Source organism: Lithobates pipiens, unplaced genomic scaffold (genome assembly GCF_037356315.1).
Source record: "Lithobates pipiens isolate NorthernLeopardFrog02 unplaced genomic scaffold, aLitPip1_a1.2 Scaffold_3, whole genome shotgun sequence".
NCBI lineage: Eukaryota > Metazoa > Chordata > Amphibia > Anura > Ranidae > Lithobates > Lithobates pipiens.
The window spans coordinates 14328937-14354119 of NW_027507790.1; the positions used below are offsets into that span (position 1 = coordinate 14328937).

The window sequence follows — 25183 nt, forward strand, 5'->3', positions numbered from 1 at the left end:
CACTGGTCCATATGTTTCGGATCAACCTTCTATTACTTTGGAAGGGTTAAATCGCTAAAGGACCAATTGGTACAGTGAGTTTGCAGCTGGCGGCAGAAAAGATCCATGTAAATAACCCGACCCCTTCCGGTGCGGGGGCTGCAATTATTGTTCATTTATCCAAACAGCAAAACAAATCTCCTTACCAAACGGTACCATCTGGGAGTTGTCCATCTCATTACTTGTGAGGGTGGCTGCTTCTATGTGGGCAAAACCATACAGGATTTTTGGAAGCGGGCATACAGACACATCCTAAGCATGAACTCATGCAACCCAGATCTACCATGGGGGAGACATAATTAAAAAAATTCCCCTCGTATTCAGTTCCTTATACTGGATAGCGTATGGGGGGGGGGGGGGAGGGTGAATGGAATAAAAAATTACTCCAAATTTAACTAAGATGGATTTACTGTCTTGGAGCTACTTCACCTCCAGGTATGAATGAGGCCAGTAATTTTAAACCCTTCTTGGAACATTTCACAACTTTGCATATATATATATATATATATATATATATATATATATATATATATATATATATATATATATATATATCTCTCTATATCTCTTTCTGTTTGCTGCTCTGTCTTTTTCTGTTTACCAAATGTCTGCATTGTTCATCCATATATTTTATAATATATATATATATTTTTTTATATTATATATACATTCCCCTGATGAAGTCATGACCTGTGACTTAATGCATAGGGAAGTTACTGGATTAAGGAACAACTGGAAGTGACGCATAGAGACATTTGTAACACCGCACATTGTTTGATCTGCCTGTCGTTTTCAGCATTGTTGTAAGTAGCCATTTTTTAAACATAAATAAACCTATTTGAGACATATTACGCTATGGGATCTTCCGGTTTATTCCCCGCTTTCATTTGTCGTGGATGAACGGGCGAACTAACCAACTGGGAGCCATTATTGCAATACAGCACTCTTAAGGACATCATCCCTGGTTACCACACTCAGGAGGACTCATCATTAGAACATTAGAAATATCTGAGTGGCATTTCTTACCCATTTAGAGGTAAGCGCATAGAGAGCGCTGAGTGGAGCACACGAAGAGTACACAGTGGATGTCACCTGAAGAGTTTGTCACATTGCTGCACACCAGCACTTTTTGCACTAATTTGCACGTTTACTGTTTATTGATGGACTTTTATGGGTATTACTGCTCAATATAAAATAGGACTGCATTGGTATACCTACACACTTAAAAGGTGTACACAAAAGGATCATTTGATACTTAGAACTTTATGATAATCTTGCACCATTTTGCACTATTAAGTGTTCATTCAATTATTATTTAATGTTTAGCATCTGATGATGTTTTGCACGATTTTGCACTATATTAACGGTTTGTTTTAATTATTTGCACAGCAGCAGCTATTTTATTCACTTTATGAATTTATGGTAATGTGTTGTGCATTTTTTGTAAATAATTTGCGTAGTTTGCACAGCAGCTAAATAATCGCATGTACAGCAAATCATTCATTTGCGTAGTTTGCACAGTAGCATTTTGCACAGCAGCTAAAATTATTGCATGCACAGCAAATAATTTATGTAGTTTGCACAGTAGCAGTTTTGCACAGCAGCTAAATAACTGCATGCACAACAGCAATTTGCATTAGGACTCACCAATAGTATTGATATAATTATTGATTTATTGCACTTTATCTATGAAGTTGAATACAGAACAAGGATTTTCCATCTTTGTAGTAATATTTGGTATATAGTTTGCGCTGATCACCTTTTTTATTTATTATATATACATTGTTTTTCCGATGAGTTGCACTTGTAAGTGTGGACTGTGCATTCGCTGCAATTCCTATGAGTTTGCGTCCTTATACATTAGTTGTTTCAGCCTTCTCCATACAGGGCTTCGCTGTTCTACAGCTGCTCTAATCCCTGGGCTTCTTATGGGCTCCCATTCAGCGCACCCAGGCCATCCATGCACATGCAGAGGGTGACGTATGTCATTTTGGGCGAGTTTTTTGCCGGACAGTGGCCTTTCCTCCCTGGAGTTGCTTAGCAACCCTTAGTGATGTTTTGGCCGCACTGCCTTGGCTCTGCCCATCTGTGTGCGTCAACGGGTACGTGACGGGCCTCAGTAACGGGGCCGCGCCGCACACCAGCCCAGCATGTCGTTGTGTAGACATGTCCGCTCCACTCCAGGGGTATTTAAGGTGTCCAACCGGCATAGCTCTGTCATCTCCATATGCTATTTGGCAGGGTGGTCTTTACCATGATCCAGGGGGATGCGCTAATCCATAACCTTATTTGGTAAGTTATGTGATGCCTTTTTTGCTCTTAGCTGTTTTTTCTGGATGGCTCATATATTTTCTTTGCTTAGGACCACATACATCCAATATGCAGGTCAACTATATAATATATATATATATATATATATATATATATATATATATATATATATATATATTTTTTTTTTTTTTTTTTTGACTCTAAAGCCCATACAGCATTTCCTTTATGGCTGTGTCCACATCATATCTTCCCCCTTACTCTTTGTATTCAATCATGTTTCTTTATATATACACACACATCCCTATTCTTACCCAGTTACTAGGCTGTACCACAATGTCCCTATTAGGGAAATTCACCCTATTTACCCTGTTTACTGTCATCATTGTAAGTGAAAGTAAAAAAAAAAAAATCCCACATTTTGGGTTGTCCCCAGAACAAGAATAGAGGAAAATCCTCCAATGGGGACACCAATTTCCAATGGCCAGGGTCCGCATGCGATTTCCATCATTTGCAGGGATTTCCTCTCACTTCTTGTACTAGCTTTGGAACAGGAAGTGAAGGAAATCTCACCAATGGGGCACAGATGGCAAAAAATGAAATAAACCAACAGAGGTTATAACCCTACCTTACTCTATCCACAATGAAAAAAAAAAAAAAGGTTTAGCATATACCCAGTTTCCCCAAAAATAAGACCTAGTGTGATTGTCGGTGATGGCTGCAATTTTATACATTGGATTGTGTTTGACCATTCTGAGCTGAATAGTACAGCATGCAGTGTTTTGTGTGTTTATTTTTTTGGCCTTCTGTCAAACAGGTAGTGCCACACACTGATGGGGGTGTAGATAGTGATAAAAGTAGAACTACCCTGTTTCCCCGAAAATAAGACCTAGCGTGATTGTCGGTGATGGCTGTAATATAAGCCCTAACCCCCAAATAAGCCCTACCCTGTTTCCCCAAAAATAAGCCCTACCCTGAAAATAAGGCCTACAAGGACTTTAACCACTTGCTTACTGGGCACTTAAACACCCTTCCTGCCCAGACAAATTTTCAGCTTTTGGTGCTCTCACACTTTGAATGACAATTACTCAGTCATGCAACACTATACCCAAATGAATTTTTTGTCCTTTTTTTCCCCACAAATAGAGCTTTCTTTTGGTGGTATTTGATCACCTCTGGGGTTTTTATTTTTTGCGCTATAAATGTAAAAAGACCGAAAATTTTGAAAAACAAAACGCATATTTCTTTGTTTCTGAAACAGAATTATGCAAATTATTAATTTTTCTTCATAAATTTTGGCCACAATTTATACTGCTACATATCTTTGGTAAAAATAACCCAAATTAGTGGATATTATTTGGTCTTTGTGAAAGTTAGAGAGTCTACAAGCTGTGGTGCGAATCGCACAAAATTGATCACATCTGATGTACTGGTGGCCTATCTTGCTTCTTGTGACCCGAACAAGTCAGGAAAGTACAAATACCCCCCAAATGACCCCTTTTTGGAAAGTAGACATTCCAAGGTATTTAGTAAGAGGCATAGTGAGCTTTTTGATGTTGTCATTTTTTTCCCACAATTCTTTGCAAAATTAAGATTTTTCATTTTTTTTTCTCTCCACAAAATCGTCATTGTAATAGGTTATTTCTCTCACGTGGCATGTGTATACCACAAATGACACCCCCCAAAAAATTCTGCTACTCCTCCTGAGTATTACAATACCACATGTGTGGGACTTTTTCACAGCCTGGCCACATAGAGAGGCCCAACATGCAGGTAGCGCCATCATGTGTTCTAGGAACATAAATTACACATCTAACTTGTTGACTATTTATTACACTTTTGAAGCACCAGGACAATGACACGTGGCACTGATACGTGGCAATGATGACACGTGGCACTGATGACAGATGGCACTAATATGTGGCACTGATGACAGATGGCACTAATATGTGGCACTGAAGACACGTGACACTGATGACAAGTGGCACCGATGACAGATGGCACTAATACGTGCCACCGATGACAGATGGCACTAATACATGGCACCGATGACGCGTGACACTGATGACAGATGGCACGTGACACTGACAGGTGGCACTGATGACAAGTGGCACTAATACGTGGCACTGATGACAGATGGCACTAATACGTGGCACTGATGACAGATGGCACTATGTGGCACTGATGACAGATGGCACTGATGACAGATGGCACTGGGGGCAGGCAGCACTGGGGGAGGATGGATGGCACTGCTGGGGGAGGATGGATGGCACTGCTGGGGGAGGATGGCACTTTTTTTTTTTTTTTTTTTAATCAAAGCAAAGCAGAACGGCTGCCGCTGCAGCCGTTCATCTCTCCCCTCTCACACTCTGTGTGAGGAGGGAGAGCGGCGCTGAGAGATGATCTCATATGTTTACATATGAGATCATCTCCCATTGGACACGCCGATCGTGCTGTAAATGGCCGCTGTGATTGGCCGTTTACAGCGATCTGTGTTTGCCTGTCCCTGGGGGACACGGCGAACACAGAACTTCCGCGATGCGCGCCCGCGGCGGCGCACATTGCGGAAGTAAACATTAGGACGTCCAGGGACGGCCTCCCGGACGAACGCGCCTGCTCTACGGCCGTCATTCGGCTATAGGGCGGGCGCGAGGTGGTTAACCAGGGCTTATTTGGGGGGTAGGGCTTATATTACAGCCATCACCGACAATCACGCTAGGTCTTATTTTCGGGGAAACAGGGTAGTTCTACTTTTATCACTATCTACACCCCCATCAGTGTGTGGCACTACCTGTTTGACAGAAGGCCAAAAAAATAAACACACAAAACACTGCATGGTGTACTATTCAGCTCAGCATGGTTAACCACTTGCTTACTGGGCACTTAAACCCCCCTCAGTCCCAGACCAATTTTCAGCTTTCAGTGCTGATGCACTTTGAATGACAATTGCGCGGGCATACAACACTGTACCCAAATGAAATTTTTATCATTTTTTTCCCACAAATAGAGCTTTCTTTTGGTGGTATTTAGTTACAGCTCGGAGTTTTATTTTTTGCTAAACAAACAAAAAAAGATGCAAAAAAAAAAAAAATAATAAATCATGTTTTAATAGTTTGTTATAAAATTTTGCAAACGGGTCATTTTTCTCCTTCATTGAAGTGCGCTGATTAGGCGGCACTGATGGCTGCATTGGTGGGCACTGATGGGCTGCACTGGTGGGCACTGATAGGCATAGTTAAGGCGGCACTAATAGGCACAGATAAGGCGGCACCGATGGGCACAGATAAGGCGGCACTGATGGGCAAAGATGGGCACATAAGATGGCACGGATGGGTGGCACAGATGGGTGGCACGGATGGGTGGCACGGATGGGTGGCACGGATGGGCACTGATAGGTACCACAGATAGATGGGACTGATGGGCACTGATAGGTGGCTCTGATAGGTGGCTCTGATAGGTGGCACTGCTGGGCACTGATGGGCGGCACTGGGGTGCAGCACCTTTGAGGCAGATTGGGTGGCACTGTGGGTGGCACTGTGGGGTGGCACTGTGGGTGGCACTGTGGGCACTGACGGGGGGCACTGACGGGGGGCACTTACTTTTGCGTTTTATTTTACTTCAGGATGGCACTGCGGGAGGCAGGTGGGCACTGGCAGGTGGCAGGTGGTCCCTTGTATTGATGGCCGTGATCGGGACTGATGTCCCGATCACGGCCGCCGGTGATCGGCTTTTTTTTTTTCTCCTCGCGCTGACAGCGCTGACAGGAATAATAGCCGATTACCGGCTCCGTTCTATCACATGATCAGCTGTCATTGGCTGACAGCTGATCACGTGATAAGGGGTCGGGATCGACCCCTTGCACGGATCGGTGATCAGGCGAGTCTCACGGACTCGCCGACCACAGAGCGCGCCGCGCGCGCCCCTCAGGGGTCGCGCAGGCCGCTCGTATCCGGGACGACGTCAATAGACGTGGTCCCGGAAATGTAGGTCCGCGCTGTTGCCGTCATTTGGCAATAGCGCGGATCTGTAGTGGTTAAACACAATCCAATGCATAAAAAGCAATGGAATAAAATGTAATTTTGAGATATTCAGCTGTTCTAACAAAACAATAATAAAGGGTTATAGCATGGGTGCCCAACCTTTTGAAGAGCGAGGGCCAGTTAAGTAACTTGGTAACCGGTCGCGGGCCACAATGAGCAGAGCGGGTGGATGGCATGTCCGTGTCCACCCTGCATTTGCAGAACGGACACGGACGCAACCCACAATACTTTTTAGCAGAGCGTATTGGAGGTAGAACACAAGTCGGTTTATGTCTGCCACTACTTAGAGGGTCCAATTGGTCGGACTGACCGCGAGCAAAGGGTCCAAGGCTGCGGTTTACCCGCACCACGTGTGCAATGCAATGTACCTTTGGCTTTCTTGCAGTTTGCAATAGACTTCTATTCTATTCTGCAGGTTTGGTGCACTTTCAGAAAGCTCACCAAACTCGCAGTTAATAATAGAAGTCTATGGCTCAGTGCAGGTAACCCGCAGGTAAACTGCTCTGCACCTGCGGATCAGTTTGAAAGCAGCCCAGTAACTAGTGCAGAACAGATATGCCCATTTATACACTGTGATTTTAGTAATAAACTGACCTTTAAAAAACGTATTCTTTAAATTCGATTCTATCCCACAGCAGGATGTTGCGGGACACATCAGAGGGCTCCGCGGGCCACATGTGTCCCCCGGGCCACTGGTTGGGTAGCCCTGGGTTACAGTGTGATAAAATGTTTACAGTGCTTTGGCACCACTGCCTACATGCACGCAGTTGGTGTGAACAATCAGTTAAAATAAATAAAAATGACACATCACACAATATAATGCTGTTATGAACTGCAACATGTAGCAACATTTTCAAAGAAAATATTAACTAAAATAAAAAAGGAAACATGGGAGATAAATACATTGGGGATTACTAGAGAAGCACAGACAAGTTACAGGAATCAAGGGGCTGTTATGAAAGAAAATAACACATTTTCAGCTCTGAACCAGCACTTTCCGTTACAGTTCAGGCGACTGTTACATAATTTCACCCCAGGTCAGTTGGAGGAAAAAGGGCTAAATTCTAAAACATTTGTCAGATTGAAAGACATGCATGTCATCTGCCCCAAGGAATCAAAGTAACACAATTAGCTTCAAAGCCAATAAAGATCCTGTATCCCTCAGATAGCTTCTGACCTTACGGCCACCCCATACCAGCATTCTTGTGCAAGTGTAGAAGACTCCTTTGTCCTTGGTAGCTGTTTCCCTGCTGCAGGAAGAGGGCAGCACCCTTCACCATAAAAAAGCTGTCGCTCAAACTGAAAGGAAGAACACAAGATACAGTAAGAGTTAATAAAATGAAATTGATACCAGCCCAAGTCCAGATATATACATTTTTCAATGGTAATAAGGGTTGAATGTGAAATAAATACATATTTTCCTATTAAGTACTAAACCGTTATTCTTCAAGTACAGCCCTAATTTACAGGGAGCACTAAGGTGCAAAAAAGCATAGCTCTATGATAAATTTCATTAACGCAAATGACCAAACATACTGTAACACAACAAAAACTGGAAAAAATCTAAGAAGATCTAAATACTATTTAAGGACAAAGTTATTTCATGTGTGTGAATGCGCTCATGCGTCCCGTTTGATAAACTTGTGGCACAGTGTAAAATATGACACTACCTACACTGGGTTCAGACTGGCTTCCAACGTCCCTGCATTGCTGTTCTCCATGTGAGCAGCATCGTAATGGGGTGGTACAGTCACATGCACTTCTAAAGCATTTGTAGAAGCACTGGCCATTAAATCCTCCAAACAGAGATTTATTATATTCTATCCCAGATTTCAATTAGTCTTGCAGCCCTGCCTTTCCTAGCCAGGCAATCATCAAATAGAATTTGCTGCAGCCTAAGATGAACGAGAAAAAAAATAATAATGGTGTGTTTAATATCATCTTCTCGGATACGTCCATTCCCTTTACACGAGGAAAGATGACTTCATTTTTCTCTAATTCATTCACATGGCAGCATTATTAGGTCACTGGAGGGATGGTAAGACTCATCAGTATCATATAGCAGAAGAATAGCCTGTCAGTGAGTAGTACAAAGAGCTGTGTCATCAGAGGTCAATGCTGAAGTCCATATCATGTGCCAAGAGACATTAAACATGTATGGAAATATTATATAACATGGTCATTACATCTGTTATATACTCCAACAGACTATTTTATTATATGCAAAATCTAGCAACTAATAAGAGTACCAACAAGTGAAGCCTTATCAGATATTCCTTAAGGCAAAATGTCTAGAGAAGGAGATGACACACACTAAATCATTGCAGCCAGTTTGGTTGAGTTCACATTAACCACATTTGTCACTGCAGTGCATTATGACAAAAAGCTATATATTCCCAAATGTGATGTCACCTTACCAGTGTTTTGATGCAGGAATCACTGGCTGAGGTGGATAATCAGAACAGCCAAGTTGCTAATGTACTTCATAACTTACAACTGGCAACTATAATTTCTAAAAAAAAAAAAAGGGTTTTTTTCTTTCTTCTTTTTACACTACAAAATCGTTTGAAAAGCTATTAAAAAAAAATAAACACGCTATAAACTTACCTTCTCTGTGTAATGGGTTGCACAGAGCAGTCCTGTTCCTCTTCTTGGGTCCCCTACCAGTACTGCACAAGGTTGCACCCTACCAGTACTCTTTGCTCCTTCTCTTCAGTCAGTGCCCCCATAGGAAGCTATATCTCATGGTGGGTCATGCAGGTTTTCCCCTGTCCCCCACTGCCTTGTCAGAGTTTAATTGACAACAGGAGCCAAATGCTCCCTGCTGCTATGGATCTGAACTGTGAGGAGGGACAAAGCTGGGAGAACCGCTGCTCTCATGCACAGCGCTATATCACAATGGGGATCAGGCAAGTATAAGTGGAGGCAGACAGATACCAGGCACAGAAGTTTGTTTTTTACCCCAATGTCTAAAATGCATTAAGGTAAAAAAAAAAACAGGATTTGTAAACCCGCAAGGTTTTTCACCTTCATGCATAGAATGCGCTGCAGCTGCCCCCCAGAGCCTCCCTTTTTCCTACCTGAAGCCAATTGTTCCAGCGATGAGCATGAGCTCAGGAGATCCATCCACTGTCTCGGTTCCTTGTTCGATTGATAGCAGCAGGAGCCGGGGGCAGGGCTGAGTCCTGCTGTCTGTGTCAATGGATGCAGTAGCAGGACTCGGGAGTGTGCCCACATGGGTATTCCCATGGAAAGCGGATCTCCGTGAGGGAAACTCAAAGAGAAGCGGCCAGGAGAACCAGGGGACTCCAGAAAAGGAGGATTGGGGCTGCTCTGTGCAAAACCCTTGCATAGAGCAGGCAAGTATGACATGTTTGTTATTTTATCACTTTAAAAGCGGTGTTAAACTAAAAAACAAAACAAAAAACACACAGTTTCCACCTGCAAGGCAATATCATAATGTGCTAGTATGCACTACATACTAAGACATTATGAAAGACTAACCTTAAAATTAAGCTCTCCAGTGGCACACTGTCACCTCTGCAGAGGCTTTCATCTTCACCTGGTCTTCCTTCTGTGTTTGGGGATTCCTGCCATCTGACTGGCAGAGCCACAATGAAGTCACTCTCGCGCATGTGCACAGGTGTTTCTGGCACGTCGCACAGCTCTGAAGGAAGGGCACAAGAATGCCGTTCCTTTCGAGTGTATGCATGCGTGATGGCACCGTCTGCTGCTTGCTAGAATATCTCCTAAACGGTGCACGCTTAGGAATTAATAATTTTATTATAAGCTTACCTATAGTTTAAAAAAAAAAAATAAGTTTACCACCACTTTAAGGCTTTAGAACCACTTTAATATTTGCAATGGAAAGCTCTTCCTGCCACCCAAAGCAGCATACTGGTTTACATTTTGTTCTCTTGAAGTTTTGATACCACATGTGTGACCTATCTTGTTGCCTAGAAGTGTATCTATGGTCAAAATTTAAAATTATAAAATCATTTCTGCATGTCCTTTTAAACTGTTTCTAGCCTACTCCCATTAATCTGATCAATCTTGAAGTTCGTAAAGTTACTTTGTGAAGGACCCCACACATTTACCTCCATGAATTCCGTTTCACATACTCACTATGCCCTGTGAATAGACACTGCTCTGTCCCACGTTTCAGAGCCTGACTTCTGAACTATAAGGGTGCTGAGAGGAGTTTGAGGAAGCGGAGTCCATACAGGAATCACCGCTTGCAGGCAAGCAAACTACCATGATGGGATATGTAGCCCTTAGAAATTGAAGGTAAACCGCAAAGGAGAAGCTGCAAAGCACGAAGGGAATCCAGGAGGTTATGGAAAGAGATGGCCAGCGGACAGGCAGAACTCACAGCATGAAGATTTTTCAAGTAAACTTATATTAGATTGCCAAAAATAACATGTGCCCAATCTTACTTAGGCAAGTAGAAAATTGATTAGAATATTTTTATCTACCGTATGCTAAAGGGTTGGTCAGTAGCTTTTTTAATGACTTCAATACAGGGCATTTGCACCCCCTTCCTGCCCAAGCTAATTTTCAGCGCTGTCGCAATTTGAATGACAATTGCACGGTCATGCAACACTGTACCCAAATTACATTTGCGCCATAAACAAAAGAAGAGGGACAAGTTTGAAAAAAAAAAAAATAATAATTTTTTTTTTTTACTTTTTGCTATAATAAAAAAAAAAAAAAAACAAGTTTTTCCTCAGTTTAGGCCGATATGTATTCTTCTAAATATTTTTGGTAAAAAAATAAAAACACACAATAAGCTTGATTTGGTTTGCACAAATGTTATAGCCTTTACAAAATAGGGGATAGTTTTATGGCATTTTTATTATTATTATTTTTTTACTAGTAATGGCGGTGATCTGTGATTTTATCATGACTGCGACATTGCAGCGGACATATCGGACACTTTTGACACTATTTTGGGACCATTCACATTTATACAGTGATCAGTGCTATACAAAGGCATTGATTACTGAATAAATGTCACTAGCAGGGAAGAGGTTAACACTAGGGGGCAATGATGGGGTTAACTGTGTTACCTAGGGAGTGATTCTAACTGTAGGGGGAGGGGACTCACAAGGGGTGGAGACCGATCGGTTTTCCTCTGTACTGGGAACATATGATTGGTCTCCTCTCACCTGACAGGGCGTTTACACACAGATCCAGGGTCCTGCTCTGTTAACAAGCATTTGCGGGTGCCTGGCGGACATCGTGGCCACCGGGCATGCGCATCAGCTCCCGAGTGACGTGGCGGTGCTCACACGCACCCCTTTGGCGGCCGGGTAGCCCAGGACGTCACATGATGCCCGCCCAGGATGGAAGATCCCTCCTGCGGACGTCATATGACTATGGCTGGGATGGGAAGTGGTTAAAACAATTAAAACACCAAAAAAGAAAAAAAAAATGCAATATGAAATGCCCACTGTTCAATTCAGTGTTCATTAGCCAAAGCATTTGTGACAAATGATGAAAAAAACTTACAGGGAGCAAAATCTCTCCTGCCATCCCAGCCTAGAGAAGAGCACAGTTCAGTGTTCAGCAAGAATATGTACTGGCACTAGGGACAGAGGCAGCTGACCATTCCCTTCCTATACAACAGTCCTCCCAGCAACAAATCCTGGGTTACAGAGACACGAAAAGAAGGTGGCGCAAAATGGTTAGATGCCCACTGGGTAAGTAGTTCTAAATAGGGGAGGGGGGTTGGTTTCTCCATAGACTCCTCTTTAATGATGTGGTGTTGAGCACAGACATCATTTACACTCCCTTTTAGAGGGAGCTGCTTTATTTCAATTAGGAGATCGGCAACAGGGTCACTATGAAGATTCATAAGCTGGCCTTTTTTCAATCAACTCCCTTTTATATTTCTGCTGTTCAATGAACAGGCACGCTAGTTTTCACAGAAACTGCATATTGCAATATAAAGTTCTATGTTATAAATTACATTTTAATGCACACAAAGATGGTCACACCTTCAAGAAGACACATCCAGGGCTGCCATGGGGGGGGGGGGGGGGGGGTTGGGATCAGCCATTACAACTGTAAGGCTGCGTTGTGCACTACAGAAACGATCTCGCAGCTTCTGCTGCTCTCTGTGTCATCGAGCTCTGACATTGAGCTCTTTACTGCCACCTCTGGCTATTATGTGCACCCTTCATGTGAGCTGCCTGTACTGTGCTCAGCGACAGACTGACCATTGGGGCACTCGGGCATTGCCAGAGGGCCCAGGGCCAGCAGGGGGCCCCATGAGAGTACCTCCATTCCAATCTCTGCTTATTCCTGAGCCTAGTGCTGGAACAAGTCCCAGTACTGAGATCCAGTAACAAGGCTGACAGGGGCTCGCTAGGGTCGGGCACTCAGTCAGCCCCTGCCATTTGTGCCTGGGCTCTCTCCCGCAGTGATTCCCCTCTGTGGCAGCTAACATCTTTCCCTCCTAAGCCTGCAGAATCTCACACAGACTCACTGAGGCTCCTCCTCCTTGTCTCTGATGTACAGACGGGGGGGGGGGGGGGGGGGATCTTACACAGCAGGAGTCCTGCTGATTCTGAGGTCTGTGTATAGCTTGTGGATGGGGGAGGGGGTTGATTTTCCACTCTGACACATGAAGAAGTGATGGGAGAGGCCAGAGGGGGTATAAGAGAATATGTGCTGGGGGGGGGGGGGGGTACTCTTTGAGAGGAGAGGAGAGGACATGTGCTAATAGGTGGGGGGGGATGATTTTCCACTCTGACCCCCCCTTTCCCAAAGCAAAGGAGTTGCCACCTGTCCCTCTCTGCCCCCCATCCCAGGGGCCCCCCTCTGTCCTTATTTCAGGGGTCCCTCTCTGTTCTCTCACCAGGGGTCCCCTAAAAACCAAAATGTAATGAGGAGCTCAGGACAGTAAGGGCTTGTTTACATTCACAGTTTGGGGGTGGTAAAACCTCATAGTTTATGCCTGTTTTTACCCCCACCCCAAACCACATCCTGCAGTATACTGCAGTAGCTAGGGATGTACACATTTTGCAGCCTCAGCAAGAATTATACACCCCGTCATGCTTGGCATAGGGCTGCTCTGCAAAGGCCGTGCAACCTTGTGCAGTACAGCGTCCAAGTGGTTAAAGCAGGCGGTAAGGTGGCATTATTTTGCCTCATCACATCACCTGCTTTAACTCCTTGGATCCCACACTAGCATGCGGTTACTGCGTGGATTACACATGGTTGCAGGGTATTTGCAGAGTGGCCCTATTCACTTGATTGAGTCACGATCACCCACCAAAAACAAAAGGGGGTATAATTCCTGACGCAGCATGTGTACATCCTCAGCTGCTGCCTCTGCAGCTAAAAGGCGGTAGTGACCAACATATGTAATTGTGGGCAGTGTGGCAGGGACACAGGGGGGCCCAATGAGTTATCAGTGTGCCCCTGACTGTGCTCCTCTGTGACAGCAACATGTCAGCTTTGTGAAAACGAGCTGCGACTAGGTAGGAAGATTTCCTTTACAAGTAGGGGCTGTGAAGGAAAGGGTGGGGCTGACATATATACACAGGTGTGGGGGGGGACTGGCATATATACAGGATTGAGAGGGGCGTGGAGCAGAGTGTTTAGAAGGTGAGGTGGCCGATGTGTGGATTCGGTGGGATGGCCAGTTGGCAAGCCCAGGGGAATGTTGGTGGTCAGGCTCAGGGGGGCCCAGTCCTAAAGCTATGTTAGGGGTCCAAAAATTCCTGACGGCTGCCCTGGACACATCACTACATGATTCAACATACACAGACATGAGCAATTGGCCATCCTTGCATACAAACTTATGGTCCCTAATTGTGAAGTTATAAGTATCATTCTCTTATGTGCATGTTAAGAATACATGGAAAAACAAACTCTTGTAACCCTACAAACATTCAGCACCATAAGAGATAGAGTTAATAAAGATTAAACTATATTTAGCCTTCTCCGGGGGTGACGTTCCCTGCGTGTCACGCCTGACGACATGAGTCAGCAGATTATGCTGACAAAAGTCATACAGAAACAGCTCTCTTCTAGTAAGAAGAAATGAGGCTCATTGTCCTTCTGGCTGACTCAGCCGTCGTGACTGACCTTTGGGGAAAAAACAAAGAAAAAAGCAGAAGCAAAAAAGACCCCGCTGTGTGGAGAAAAGGAGGCACAAAGTTACTAGCAACTTAAACCCCTCATTAGTCAACCACGTCCACAACAAAAAGGACAGCCACTTAGACCAAGACTCAGACTACAGAAAAAAAAAAAAAATAACAGCTTTAGGCTCCAGTATGCATATCTCCATGTTTCAAAGACAGATAGCTTGTAGCTAGAAAAACGGCTAGCACTGGTTAAAGTCATGCAAGTAATGAAATACAGATTTAAAATTTGTGTATGTGAACTGCCGCACATGCCAAAGGATTTGTACTTTTCTTCAATCACACTCAACATTCATTTATGCCTGCCAGACTGCACAGCCAGGTCCCTGATCTCACTTTTCTCCACTGGAATTGAAGCAATACAGCTACAAAAAAAAAAAAAAAACAGACATTCCCCAGCCTCAGATCAGATAGTGAATAAACAGCATAACAATGTTCAGCCCTATTAGCAAAGCATACAAGTGTTAGATTGAGAACCCTGGGTGAAGAAATGGAGCTCCATTGCTGGTGGGCTCATGTCATAAGGCAAGTGTTTGCATCCGAGTTGCTTTACTTTCCCAAACAAGTCAAAGTGAATGCAAAACGTGAGTATCTTGTGCTTTCATTTGCCTGTCCATCTACACAAGCCATTATCAGCGCTGCCCTTTATATTCCAAGTATAATTTCTTCTGCAATAAAGATTACAAGAGGCTCCTATAAAAATAGGTCAGGGTACTATCCTAAAATACAAAATACATTGGGGACCCAATCGGACTTGTGCATTGCTGCAAGAAGCATACAGTGGTGTGTAAACATGGTACAATGAATGGCACCTAAACATTATGCAGTGGTGCCTGGAGAAATGCATGGCATCACAATGTACATACTATGCTTGTGGCGTACAGCATTACTAATAAAAAGACACGTGCATTGTTTTGGTCCATTGTGGTGGTATCCCATATATAATCAATAGGCAGAATTCCTTAATGCAAGGGTCACCAAACTTTCTAAGCAAAGGGCCAGTTAATAGTCCTTCAGACTTTGGGGGGGGGGGGGGGGTCAGACTGTGACCAGCAGGAGTGGAAATTTTCCTGGCATCAGCGTTGGTAAACATTGATACATTTTGTATTAGGGGGGAGAAGTAGTTGCCCATTGTTGGTGCCAGTGAGAGGAAGGGCGTGCCACCGTAGATGTCAGTTGGTGGAATAATGCCCCAAAGACTGGATAAAGGCAAGCAAAGGGTTGAATCTGGCCCCGTGGCTGCAGTTTGGAGACCACTGACTTAATGCAACAAGGTGACCTGAAAGATTTTTGCATTGAACACATAACTGGATGGGTCTTGCATTCCAGTCCTCCAGTCTTCATTGCTGCAGAGTGCAAGGGTACTTCTAGCAGTGCCCACATCTCATCCCAACAACATGGACGCTGCCTATTTGCTTGAAAAGCACACAGTTGTACTCAGGTTACATGGCAAGAGGGCATGTTTAAGTTGGTGTAAAGGGGGAGCAGCGAGACTGGTCATCAGCTCCATATTCACCAAGACGACGATCACTGAAATCACTTATTAAGCTAAGACTGGCGATTGAGGGCCAAATGCTACTGTCACCCCCTCCCCCAAGCCAGCCTTCAGCTATAAGCGGCAAATCAAATATGATGATTATTGAGCTATGTTTAGGAAGCAGTAGCCTGTATATTTTCCATAGCAATCACATTCTAGTGGTTTCTTATGAAAGAAACCTAAAAACATGATAGCCGTACTTACATCTGAGTGACCTGGAGCACAGTGGGGGAGCCCATGTTAGCCTGGAAATTCATGTCTTCCAAAGCCATTGTTCCTGTATTCAGGTGTCCCTGTCACTTTACAGGGACCTATAAAACATATGTAAGGCTACTTTCACAACAAGGCGCTTTAGCTCCAAAAATAGCGCCTCTCCTGTCACTTCAATGTGAAAGCCTGAGTGCTTTCACACTGGAGCAGTGCACTTGCGGGATGTAAAAAAAAAAAAAAGAAATAAATAAAAAGTCCTGCAAGCAGCATCTTTGGGGCATTTTAGGAGCAGTAAACACACCGCTCCTAAACCTCCCCTGCCCATTGAAATCAATGGGCAGCGCCAGCAAAGCGCTTCAGCAGCGGTGCTATACGGACGCCATTAATCCCTTCATCAGCCGCTAGCAGGGTTAAAAAGCACCACTAGGGACACTTTACTACCCCCCCCCCCCCCCCCACATCCGAGCATCAAAGTACCCTATGTGTGCACTCCCGGCTGGGCAAAGTGAATGAGTCTTTTTGCAACCACAGATAGCCCGGGCAACAAGTCATTTCCCATTACTCCCTTCCTTCCAGAGAGTGCTAGGTCGCATGCGCCATCCCTATTGTCCCTATGCATCTAAAGCCCAGAGAGAGAACGCTCCACAACCTGGAATTTCAGGAAGAGGGAATTGGATCCAGGAGCAGTGATAAAAGGACCATGTGCAAGTTTGGGCACATTGGAAACTAGGGTTGTCCCCATACCAAGCATTTTCCCAAGTACTTGTACTCAGGCAAATGCTCCCGATGCTTCACCCGATACCTGGACAGTCAGCAGTGATTGATGCTTGGGGGAGTTACAAGCTTCCCCCCCACCCCGCGGCTTTCAGCTACTTTAGTGAAATCTATACAGCGGTAATTGGTGCTTGTAACTCTCCCACACACGATCACCACTGACTGCCACCGCATCCTCCATGCCCCCTCTGTTCTGCTGTCCCACTCCGTTCTTCCTCCGTGTCCCCCTCCCTTCTGCTGCTGTTCCCCTTCATGTCCCCCTCCGTTCTTCTGTCCCTCTCCATGTCCTCCTCCACGTCCCACTCCGTGTCCTCCTACTTCCTTTTCTGTATGATCACTGACTCGGTCCATTCACATAACAGAAACATTGTAACCTCCTGCGATTACGATGTCTCAGTTTATGAATGGAGAGGAGCAGCTGTCTTCTCTACATTCATTTTCAGTGCAGCTGAGGCTGCAGAGAAAGGGACTGTGTGACAAAAAAAAAAAAAAAAATCAAAAAAGTATCGGTATCGATGAGTACTTGTAAAAAAGTATCGGTACTTGTACTCGGTCTTAACCATTTTGCAGCTAAAGGACCAGGCCCCTTTTTGCGATTCAGCACTGCGTCGCTTTAACTGACAATTGCGCGGTCGTGTGACATGGCTCCCAAACAAAGTTGGTGTCCCCACAAATAGAGCTTTCTTTTGGTGGTATTTGATCACCTCTGCGGTTTTTATTTTTTGCGCTATAAACAAAAATAGAGCAACAATTTTGAAAAAAAAAGGAATTTTTTTACTTTTTGCTATAATAAATATCCCCCAAAAATATATATAAAAAAAATTTTTTTTTCGGTTTAGGCCGATACATATTCTTCTACATATTTTTGGTAAAAAAATAAATAAAAAATAAATATATCACAATAAGTGTTTATTGATTGGTTTGCGCAAAAGTTATAGAGTCTACAAAATAGGGGATAGTTTTATGGCATTTTTATTAATATTTTTTTTTTACTAGTAATGGTGGCGATCAGTGATTTTTATTGTGACTGCGACATTATGGCGGACACGTTGGACAATTCTGACACATTTTTGGGACCATTGGCATTAATACAGCAATAAGATTAAAAATGCATTGATTACTGTAAAAATGTCAATGGCAGTGAAGGGGTTAACACAAGGGGGCAGTGTAGGGGTTAAGTCTGACCTAATGTGTGTTTTTTTACTATAGGGGGGCATGGCTTGGCATGTGACGTCAATGATAATCATTCCCTATGACAGGGAACAGACGATCAGTGACAAGCTCACTAGGAAGTATGGGGAGAGGTTTGTTTACACTTACCTCTCCCCGTTCTTCAGCTCTGTGACCCGATCGCGGGACACCAGCGGCGATCGGGTCCCGCGGCCACGGAGCTCAGGACCAGGTTGCGAGTGCGGCGCACGCTCGACCCACGGCTCGGCTCTTAAAGGGCAACGTACTTGCACGTGCTTGAGCCCAGCCGTGCCATTCTGCCGACGTACATGGGCATGAGGCGGTCCTTAAGTGTTTAAAGTGGCATTGGGACAACCCTACTGGAAACAATGGGGCATGTAAATGCACTGGGGCAGGTTTTACCTTAAAGTTCAGAATGCATTAAAAGTTATTGTAAACCTTTACATATACCCCAGTGAAGCAACTGGCCTCAGGTGATACACAGAGATTAAACAAATATAAGGCTACTTTCACACCAATGTGCTTTACAGGAATTTTAGCTCTAAAAATAGCGCCTGTAAAGCGCCTCTCCTGTCACTCCATTGTGAAAGCTCGAGTACTACATAAGTTGTACCCGTTTATCTACAGTCTGCTCTTTTCTACATCTGTTCAAAGTTCAAAATTTGTAAAGCATGACTGAAATTCAGAGAAGGAGGAGGAGGAGAGCTGAAGTTACACTCTGCAGAGCTCAGTGAGGAGAGCTCAGAGAGCTGACGCACTCCAAGTATGGAAAAAACTCACAAATCAATACGGAGGATACATGAAAAGGCTGCAGAAACAAGCAACTTCAATAACCTAAAAGACAAGCACAGGAAGCAGGCCAGACCTAGCAATCATAGAAACCGGGCATTGTTTGCAAAGCAAAGGTCCCTAAACTTCTAGATCCCAGGGTCATCTGCAAGGCCTCAGTATAGTACAGACATGCAAGCTATGCCTGCTATTTAATGCAAGCAGAAGTAAGGCTTAATGTACATGGGACGTTTTTACAACCTCTCCTGAACGATGTCACGTGTAACCCATGTTTAAAATGTCAGTTTTGCCGCGTTTACATGCCGCATTTGTGTTTAGAAGCATTCGAAAAAAAAAAAAAATTTTTTCCTTTTTCAAAATAGCCAAAATTGAAAAACGCTGTAAATTAAACATGGCTAAATGCGAGTTACAGCATTTAGCGTCTGAACTCATTTTTTTGCCTTAAAAAAAAATAAAAATAAAAAAGCAAGCCTATAAACGACATTAAACAAACCTGTGTACACATAAGGTAACATTGGATGAATTCAGGGGCACCTGAGAAAAGCAGCCAACTGCCTCTGAAAGTTAGTTTACCGGCAGCAGTGTACATGAGGCCTAAGAGTGCTTTTTTATTGCTCACAGGTTTACTTTAAGGATGCATTCACATATGTACATTGTAGTAATACCCGACACTAAAAAGGATTACAAATCTGATAGAGAATACATTTATCACTATGTGCTTGCAGATTAACCCCTACACTGCCTAAAACTTCAAACAGTTGCGAAGCTACAGAAAATCATGCATGGCTAGTTAGATAATATACTCTAGCAGGTTCTCAGGTAGTAATAATTGTTTAGCGCTCGGATCAAAGTCCCTTGACACTGCCAAACAAATTGCTATGTGGCAAGCCTCGCCATGCTGTTCAGTGGCACCACACTGAAGTTTTCACATGCCTCGTCATGTATCAAATTCATTATACAAGACAAACTAAACAGACCAATAGAAAAAGCGGCAGGGCCAAGCATTCTACCTCTGGGACTCTTTTTGAGCAAAAGCTGTGAGGCAAAAGGGCAACAACGTATAGTATTTTTTATCCACCTATAATGCCCGGTACATACGATCAGAAAATCGCATGAAAAATATTGCTTTCGAAGCAATCACATGATAATCAGATCGTTAGTACAGAGCCGATCAGGACAGTTCATCTGATATTTGATCGGACATGCACGAAAATATTTTTTGTACAATGTCAGATCGTACAATTTTCATTTAATCAGTACAGCCGTTGTTCAAAAACGCAACACAATACATGGCATCTCTTCCGAATTTTTATTCTGTCGTACGAGAAGTTCCGTGACTTTAATAAACTCAGATTCGATCTGAGATTTGCAACCAAAAAAAAAAAAAAGAAGGATTATGCATCCGATAATCTCATCGTGTGTACTGGGCTTAATAGACACATTTTTCCACTGAAAATAGAGTGCAAATAATGGGTACGTGTTATACACCTGTTTTTTTTGTTTTGTTTTTTAATCCAAAATCCTTTACCTCCTGAATTAACTGGGACCTTGCTTGCCAGTGAATCCAGGCTGAATCCTGTTGGAGCAGTTACTCACCCGGGGTAGGGAAAATGGTGAATACTTACAGTAAGAGGATACTGCATGTGCTGGGGACATTTTGGGAGGAGAGGGGACTTGTGCTAGAGGGGGGGTGTACATGAAATCTGACAACCTCCCCAGCACAAGTCCTCTCTCAACCCAAAGCACTCCTTAGTACATACAGTATCCTCTGACCGACCCTCCCCTATGTCCAAATTCAAAGACATTCTGGCTGCTACACAGGTAGGGGACAATTATGGCATCTGGGCACCCCGCTCGAGATGCAAAGCAATCGCACCAGGTACTCACACTACTGTCCCCCTGCCAGGCAAGTTAAGGGAGACATAACCCAAAAGTGGAACTTCCATTCATTTGCTTGCTCCCCCCCTCCGGTGCTACATTTGACACCTTTCGGATACCTGTCTTTCACAAGTATCCCGATACCACTTCTGGGAGTCTGGGCCTCGGCCCTTGACGTCATCACTGGGGCTCCCTCCCCTGCCACCAGGCCATGCACAGTAGGGCTCCCGGTGTGAAGCCATAAGGCTACACTGCCGGCTTCCCTTACCCGCATTGATGGCGGCAACACCCGACAGCCGATGGAAACATCAGCTGCGGTGCCGACATCACTAGACTCCAGGACAGGTATGCGTCCTACTATGTAAAGCCAGCAGCTGCAGTATGTGTAGCTGCTGGCTTTCAATTTTTGCAGCGGAGGGCAGACCTCCGCTTTAAGTTTTTGTTCTGAAACTTCCCTCTCAAGATTAAGGTGCGTGTTATATGCCAATAAATACGGTATATATCTCCAGAATTGGGGTGAAGGCATTTTACATCTGTAGGTTACAGAGGGGGAGGGAGGGAGCTGTAAAGGTCAAAGGCTGCATAAATTGTTGGCACTATATAAACATCTGTAATGAATAAAACTGAATAAACTCTTGTAAAGCTTAACTACTCCATTAAGCCATAACTTTAGGCTGCAGGAAACATACAAAGTGGCAGAGCTAGTTTTAGTTTACACGGTTGGTTTTAAATAGGTTCAAAAAAAAAAAATATATAATAATCTATTACTTCTGTTCTCCTGAGTGACAAATTACAGGTTCAGAGCCCAGTCCCAGAAAGTTTCAGGCAAAAGTTTCATAACAAAACAAAAATAAATAAATAAAATATTTGAAAGAGTAACTGGCACTCTTGGCAATAAAGGACTGGGAGACCCTGGAGGCATTCGGACACCGTGGCTTTAAAACGTCAGATACTTTTAGTCAATATTATAATTTGGGTAACTACATTGTCATAATTTATGTTCCAAATGTACTGCAACGTTATACAGGACAATCTCAGAATATAAGCAATGATGAAATCAAAGTACTGCGTGTACAAGAATTATATCTTTGTAAATCAATTTAACATTCATATCACAACAGAAGATTAAATATATGACAATTACGGCTATGCTTTTCAAAATAAAACACAAACTTGCTGTTCAGGTACTGAATTTGATCTTGTCCTTTTTATGAACTCATGACTTTGGCTTAACTCACTGCCGCCATCTTGTGGTACTAACTGTAACTGCAAAGCAGAAAACAGCTTACTGTCCTTTGTAAGGGCTTGTTTACACTACTGGCAGCCTTTGCCACCCTTCTGAAAAGTGATCCATGGTGTATCACTTTACAGAGGGCCATTGACAGGCAGTTGTAAGGCAATAGGTCGCCTCCTTACTCCCCGTTTTTAACATGAAAAGCCTGCACCACAGATGTGTGCATTGCACAGCCGCTGCCACGCAACTCCATTCACTTGAATGGGCTGCATTTGGTGCCAGTACTGCCAACTGAATGTGACAGCGAGTGCAAAATCCAGAAACCCTTGGACAAAAAAAATAATTGTTTTCCAGTAGTCATATCATTTCATTTCTGCTTGGCTGTTATATGTTACATTAACCAACAGCACATGACAAATTAAAAGCACTGTTTTCATGAATTATCTCAAATACATTTATTTAACATCATGCCAATTCACAATTTTTTGCTATTATACAAGCAACCATCCATTGCATAGAACAGTGGTGCCCTTTTGAAGAGCGAGAGCCACTTAAGGGACTTGGTAACTGACTCTGGGCCACAATGAGCGGATTTGAGGTAGGCAGGTGTAAACAGACACAAGTCTGTTTATATTTGCCGCTCCATAGAGGTGAATGGAGGGGCCCAAGGCTGCTTTCACACTGAAGTGCTGCAGTTTACCCACATCATGGGTGCAGGGCACCTGTGGTTTTACTGCAGGTTAGCTCTACTTTGTCATAGCCTTCTATTATATCATGCAGGTGTAGTGCACTTTATGAAAGCACACCAAACCCACAGGTACTAAAAGAAGTCTATGGCTCAGTGCAGGTAACCCGCAAGTGCATTGCACTTGCGGATCAGTTTGAAAGCAGCCCGGTAACCACTGCAGAACAGGTATGTCCATATATACACTGTGATTTTAGCATTAAAACATACCTTTAATAACAGTCTTCCATTCAGGTATCATAGGCTGTTGCGGTCCCAGGCAGGTACATTTGATATCACTTCACCTGTGACAGTAGGTGGCGCTATACAGAAAGCATCAGCTTATGTGGCTCTGCTCCACAACCACTTGCCTCCTCTACCACTGGCTTCATTCATAACATTGATGCTCTAGGATGGTAGGTTAGGAACACGCAATTTGGACTTGCTAACCAGCCATCCCAGAGTAGGAGGTCATGCGCCACATTCAGAGGGCTCTGCGGGTTACATGTGTCCCCAGGCCACTGGTTGGGCACCCCTGGCAAAGAATAACTAGAATACCAAATTGTTACAGAGTGTGTAATTTTATTCAAATGTTGTAACTATTACAATGCAACAGAAGACACAATGGACACACCCAAAACAATTAGAGATGAGAACAAACAGCTCACCTTATATTAGTTTTCCGATCATCATCATTCCCAAATTCCTGTAAGAAATTTGGAAAAACCATGCATTAAGTTAAGCAACTCAATTGAAAGTGGGTACCAAATACAACGGGTTGACAAGGTTCCCAAACTTCTGCAAATATATCCAGCTAGCTAACGAATAATATACGTGCATTAAAAACTGACTTTTTACATTAAATAATCTATTCCAAAACATTATGAAGTCAGTCAATCCAAAAGAATACTGAATAGTTAGCATTCTTTCGACCTTGTCACCAGCTGGCTATTAATATGTCAAGTCCTACTAAGATCCTTTGCACTGCCCTTGTACAGAATGAACAGCATGGCCTCAGCAGACTGGATTAAAGCTGATCTAAAAACCTTACCAGGTGACCTTTGGTTTTCTAAGCCATGTGTGCCAAATAATTCTAATAATTTTTCTTTTAGAAAAACGTTTAAACTTTTTCTATCCCTTTTGGCACCTCAGGCATACTCATCTCAAGCGGTCTTACTGCAGCTGTTTTCTTTCTGCATGCACGTTCTCCAATGGTGGATGTACGTTACTGCACAGGGTGGGCTTCCCGATAACAGATGAACATCCCTGCACAGTCTGTGTTTGAACAGCTGTCCGTTTCTGCTGTGACATAGTGACAATGCAGGAGAACATCTGTCAAAAAGGGCAGAACACTGTCAACCCATAACAGGAAAGTAAATGAACAAGGTCCTTAATGGCAGGATCACCAGGTATTATTTTAACCAAATCTGAAGATTTTAAAAGGCTAAAAGTAAGTTTTAAAACATCAAGTGTAAGATCATATTAGGTCTTAGAGGTGACAAAGTGGCAAAGTGGAAGGAAAAAATATAAATGGTTTTCAATTTTTTTTTACAAATAAATGTCTGAAAAGTGTGGCGTCCATTTGTATTCAATTCCAGCTGCAAGTCTTTTTGGGTATTTCTCTACCAGCTTTGCACATCTAGAGAGTGGAATTTTTGCCCATTCTTCCTTTCAAAATTGCTCAATCTCTGTCAAATTGGATGGAGAGCGTCTGAACAGCAATTTTCAAGTCTTGCCACAGATTCTCAATTGTATTTATGTCTGGACTTTGACTTGGCCATTCTAACACATGAATATGCTTTGATCTAAACCATTTCGTTGTAGCTCTGGCTGCATGTTTAAGGTCGTTGTCCTGCTGCAAGGTGAACCTCCACCCCACTCAAGTATTTTGTAGACTAACAGGTTTTCTTCTATGATTTCCCTGTATTTGGCTCAATCAATCTTCCCATCACATCCGACCAGCTTCCCTGTCCCTGCTGAAGAAAAGGATCCCCCCACAACATGATGCTGCCACCATGTTTCACGGTGGGGATGGCATATTCAGGGTGATGTGCAGTGTTAGTTTTCCACCACACATAGCATTTTGCTTTTATGCCAACAAGTACAATTTTGGTCTCATCTGACCAGAGCCCCTTTTTCCACATTTGCTGTGTCCACCACATGGCTTCTCACAAACTGAAAAACTGGACTTCTCATGGCTTTCTTTCAACAATGGCTTTCTTCTTGCCACTCTTCCATAAAAGGCCAGATTAGTGAAGTGCACGACTAATAGTTGTCCTGTGGACAGATTCTCACACCTGAGCTGTGGATCTCTGCAGCTCCTCCAGAGTTACCATGGGCCTCTTG

At 43.5% G+C, this 25183-nt stretch overlaps 1 protein-coding gene across 1 annotated transcript in view; it reads right to left on the bottom strand.

The window, feature by feature from the left end:
* The window catches only part of SSH1 (slingshot protein phosphatase 1), a 122724-nt gene that overhangs the window by 88061 nt on the left and 9480 nt on the right, over positions 1-25183 (bottom strand). The window contains exons 2-3 of the mRNA XM_077461293.1: positions 23506-23543; positions 7543-7646 (exon numbers count right to left, since the gene is read on the bottom strand). Coding sequence (XP_077317419.1) covers positions 7543-7646; positions 23506-23543 — 142 coding nt within the window. The remainder of the gene's footprint in view (positions 1-7542; positions 7647-23505; positions 23544-25183) is intronic.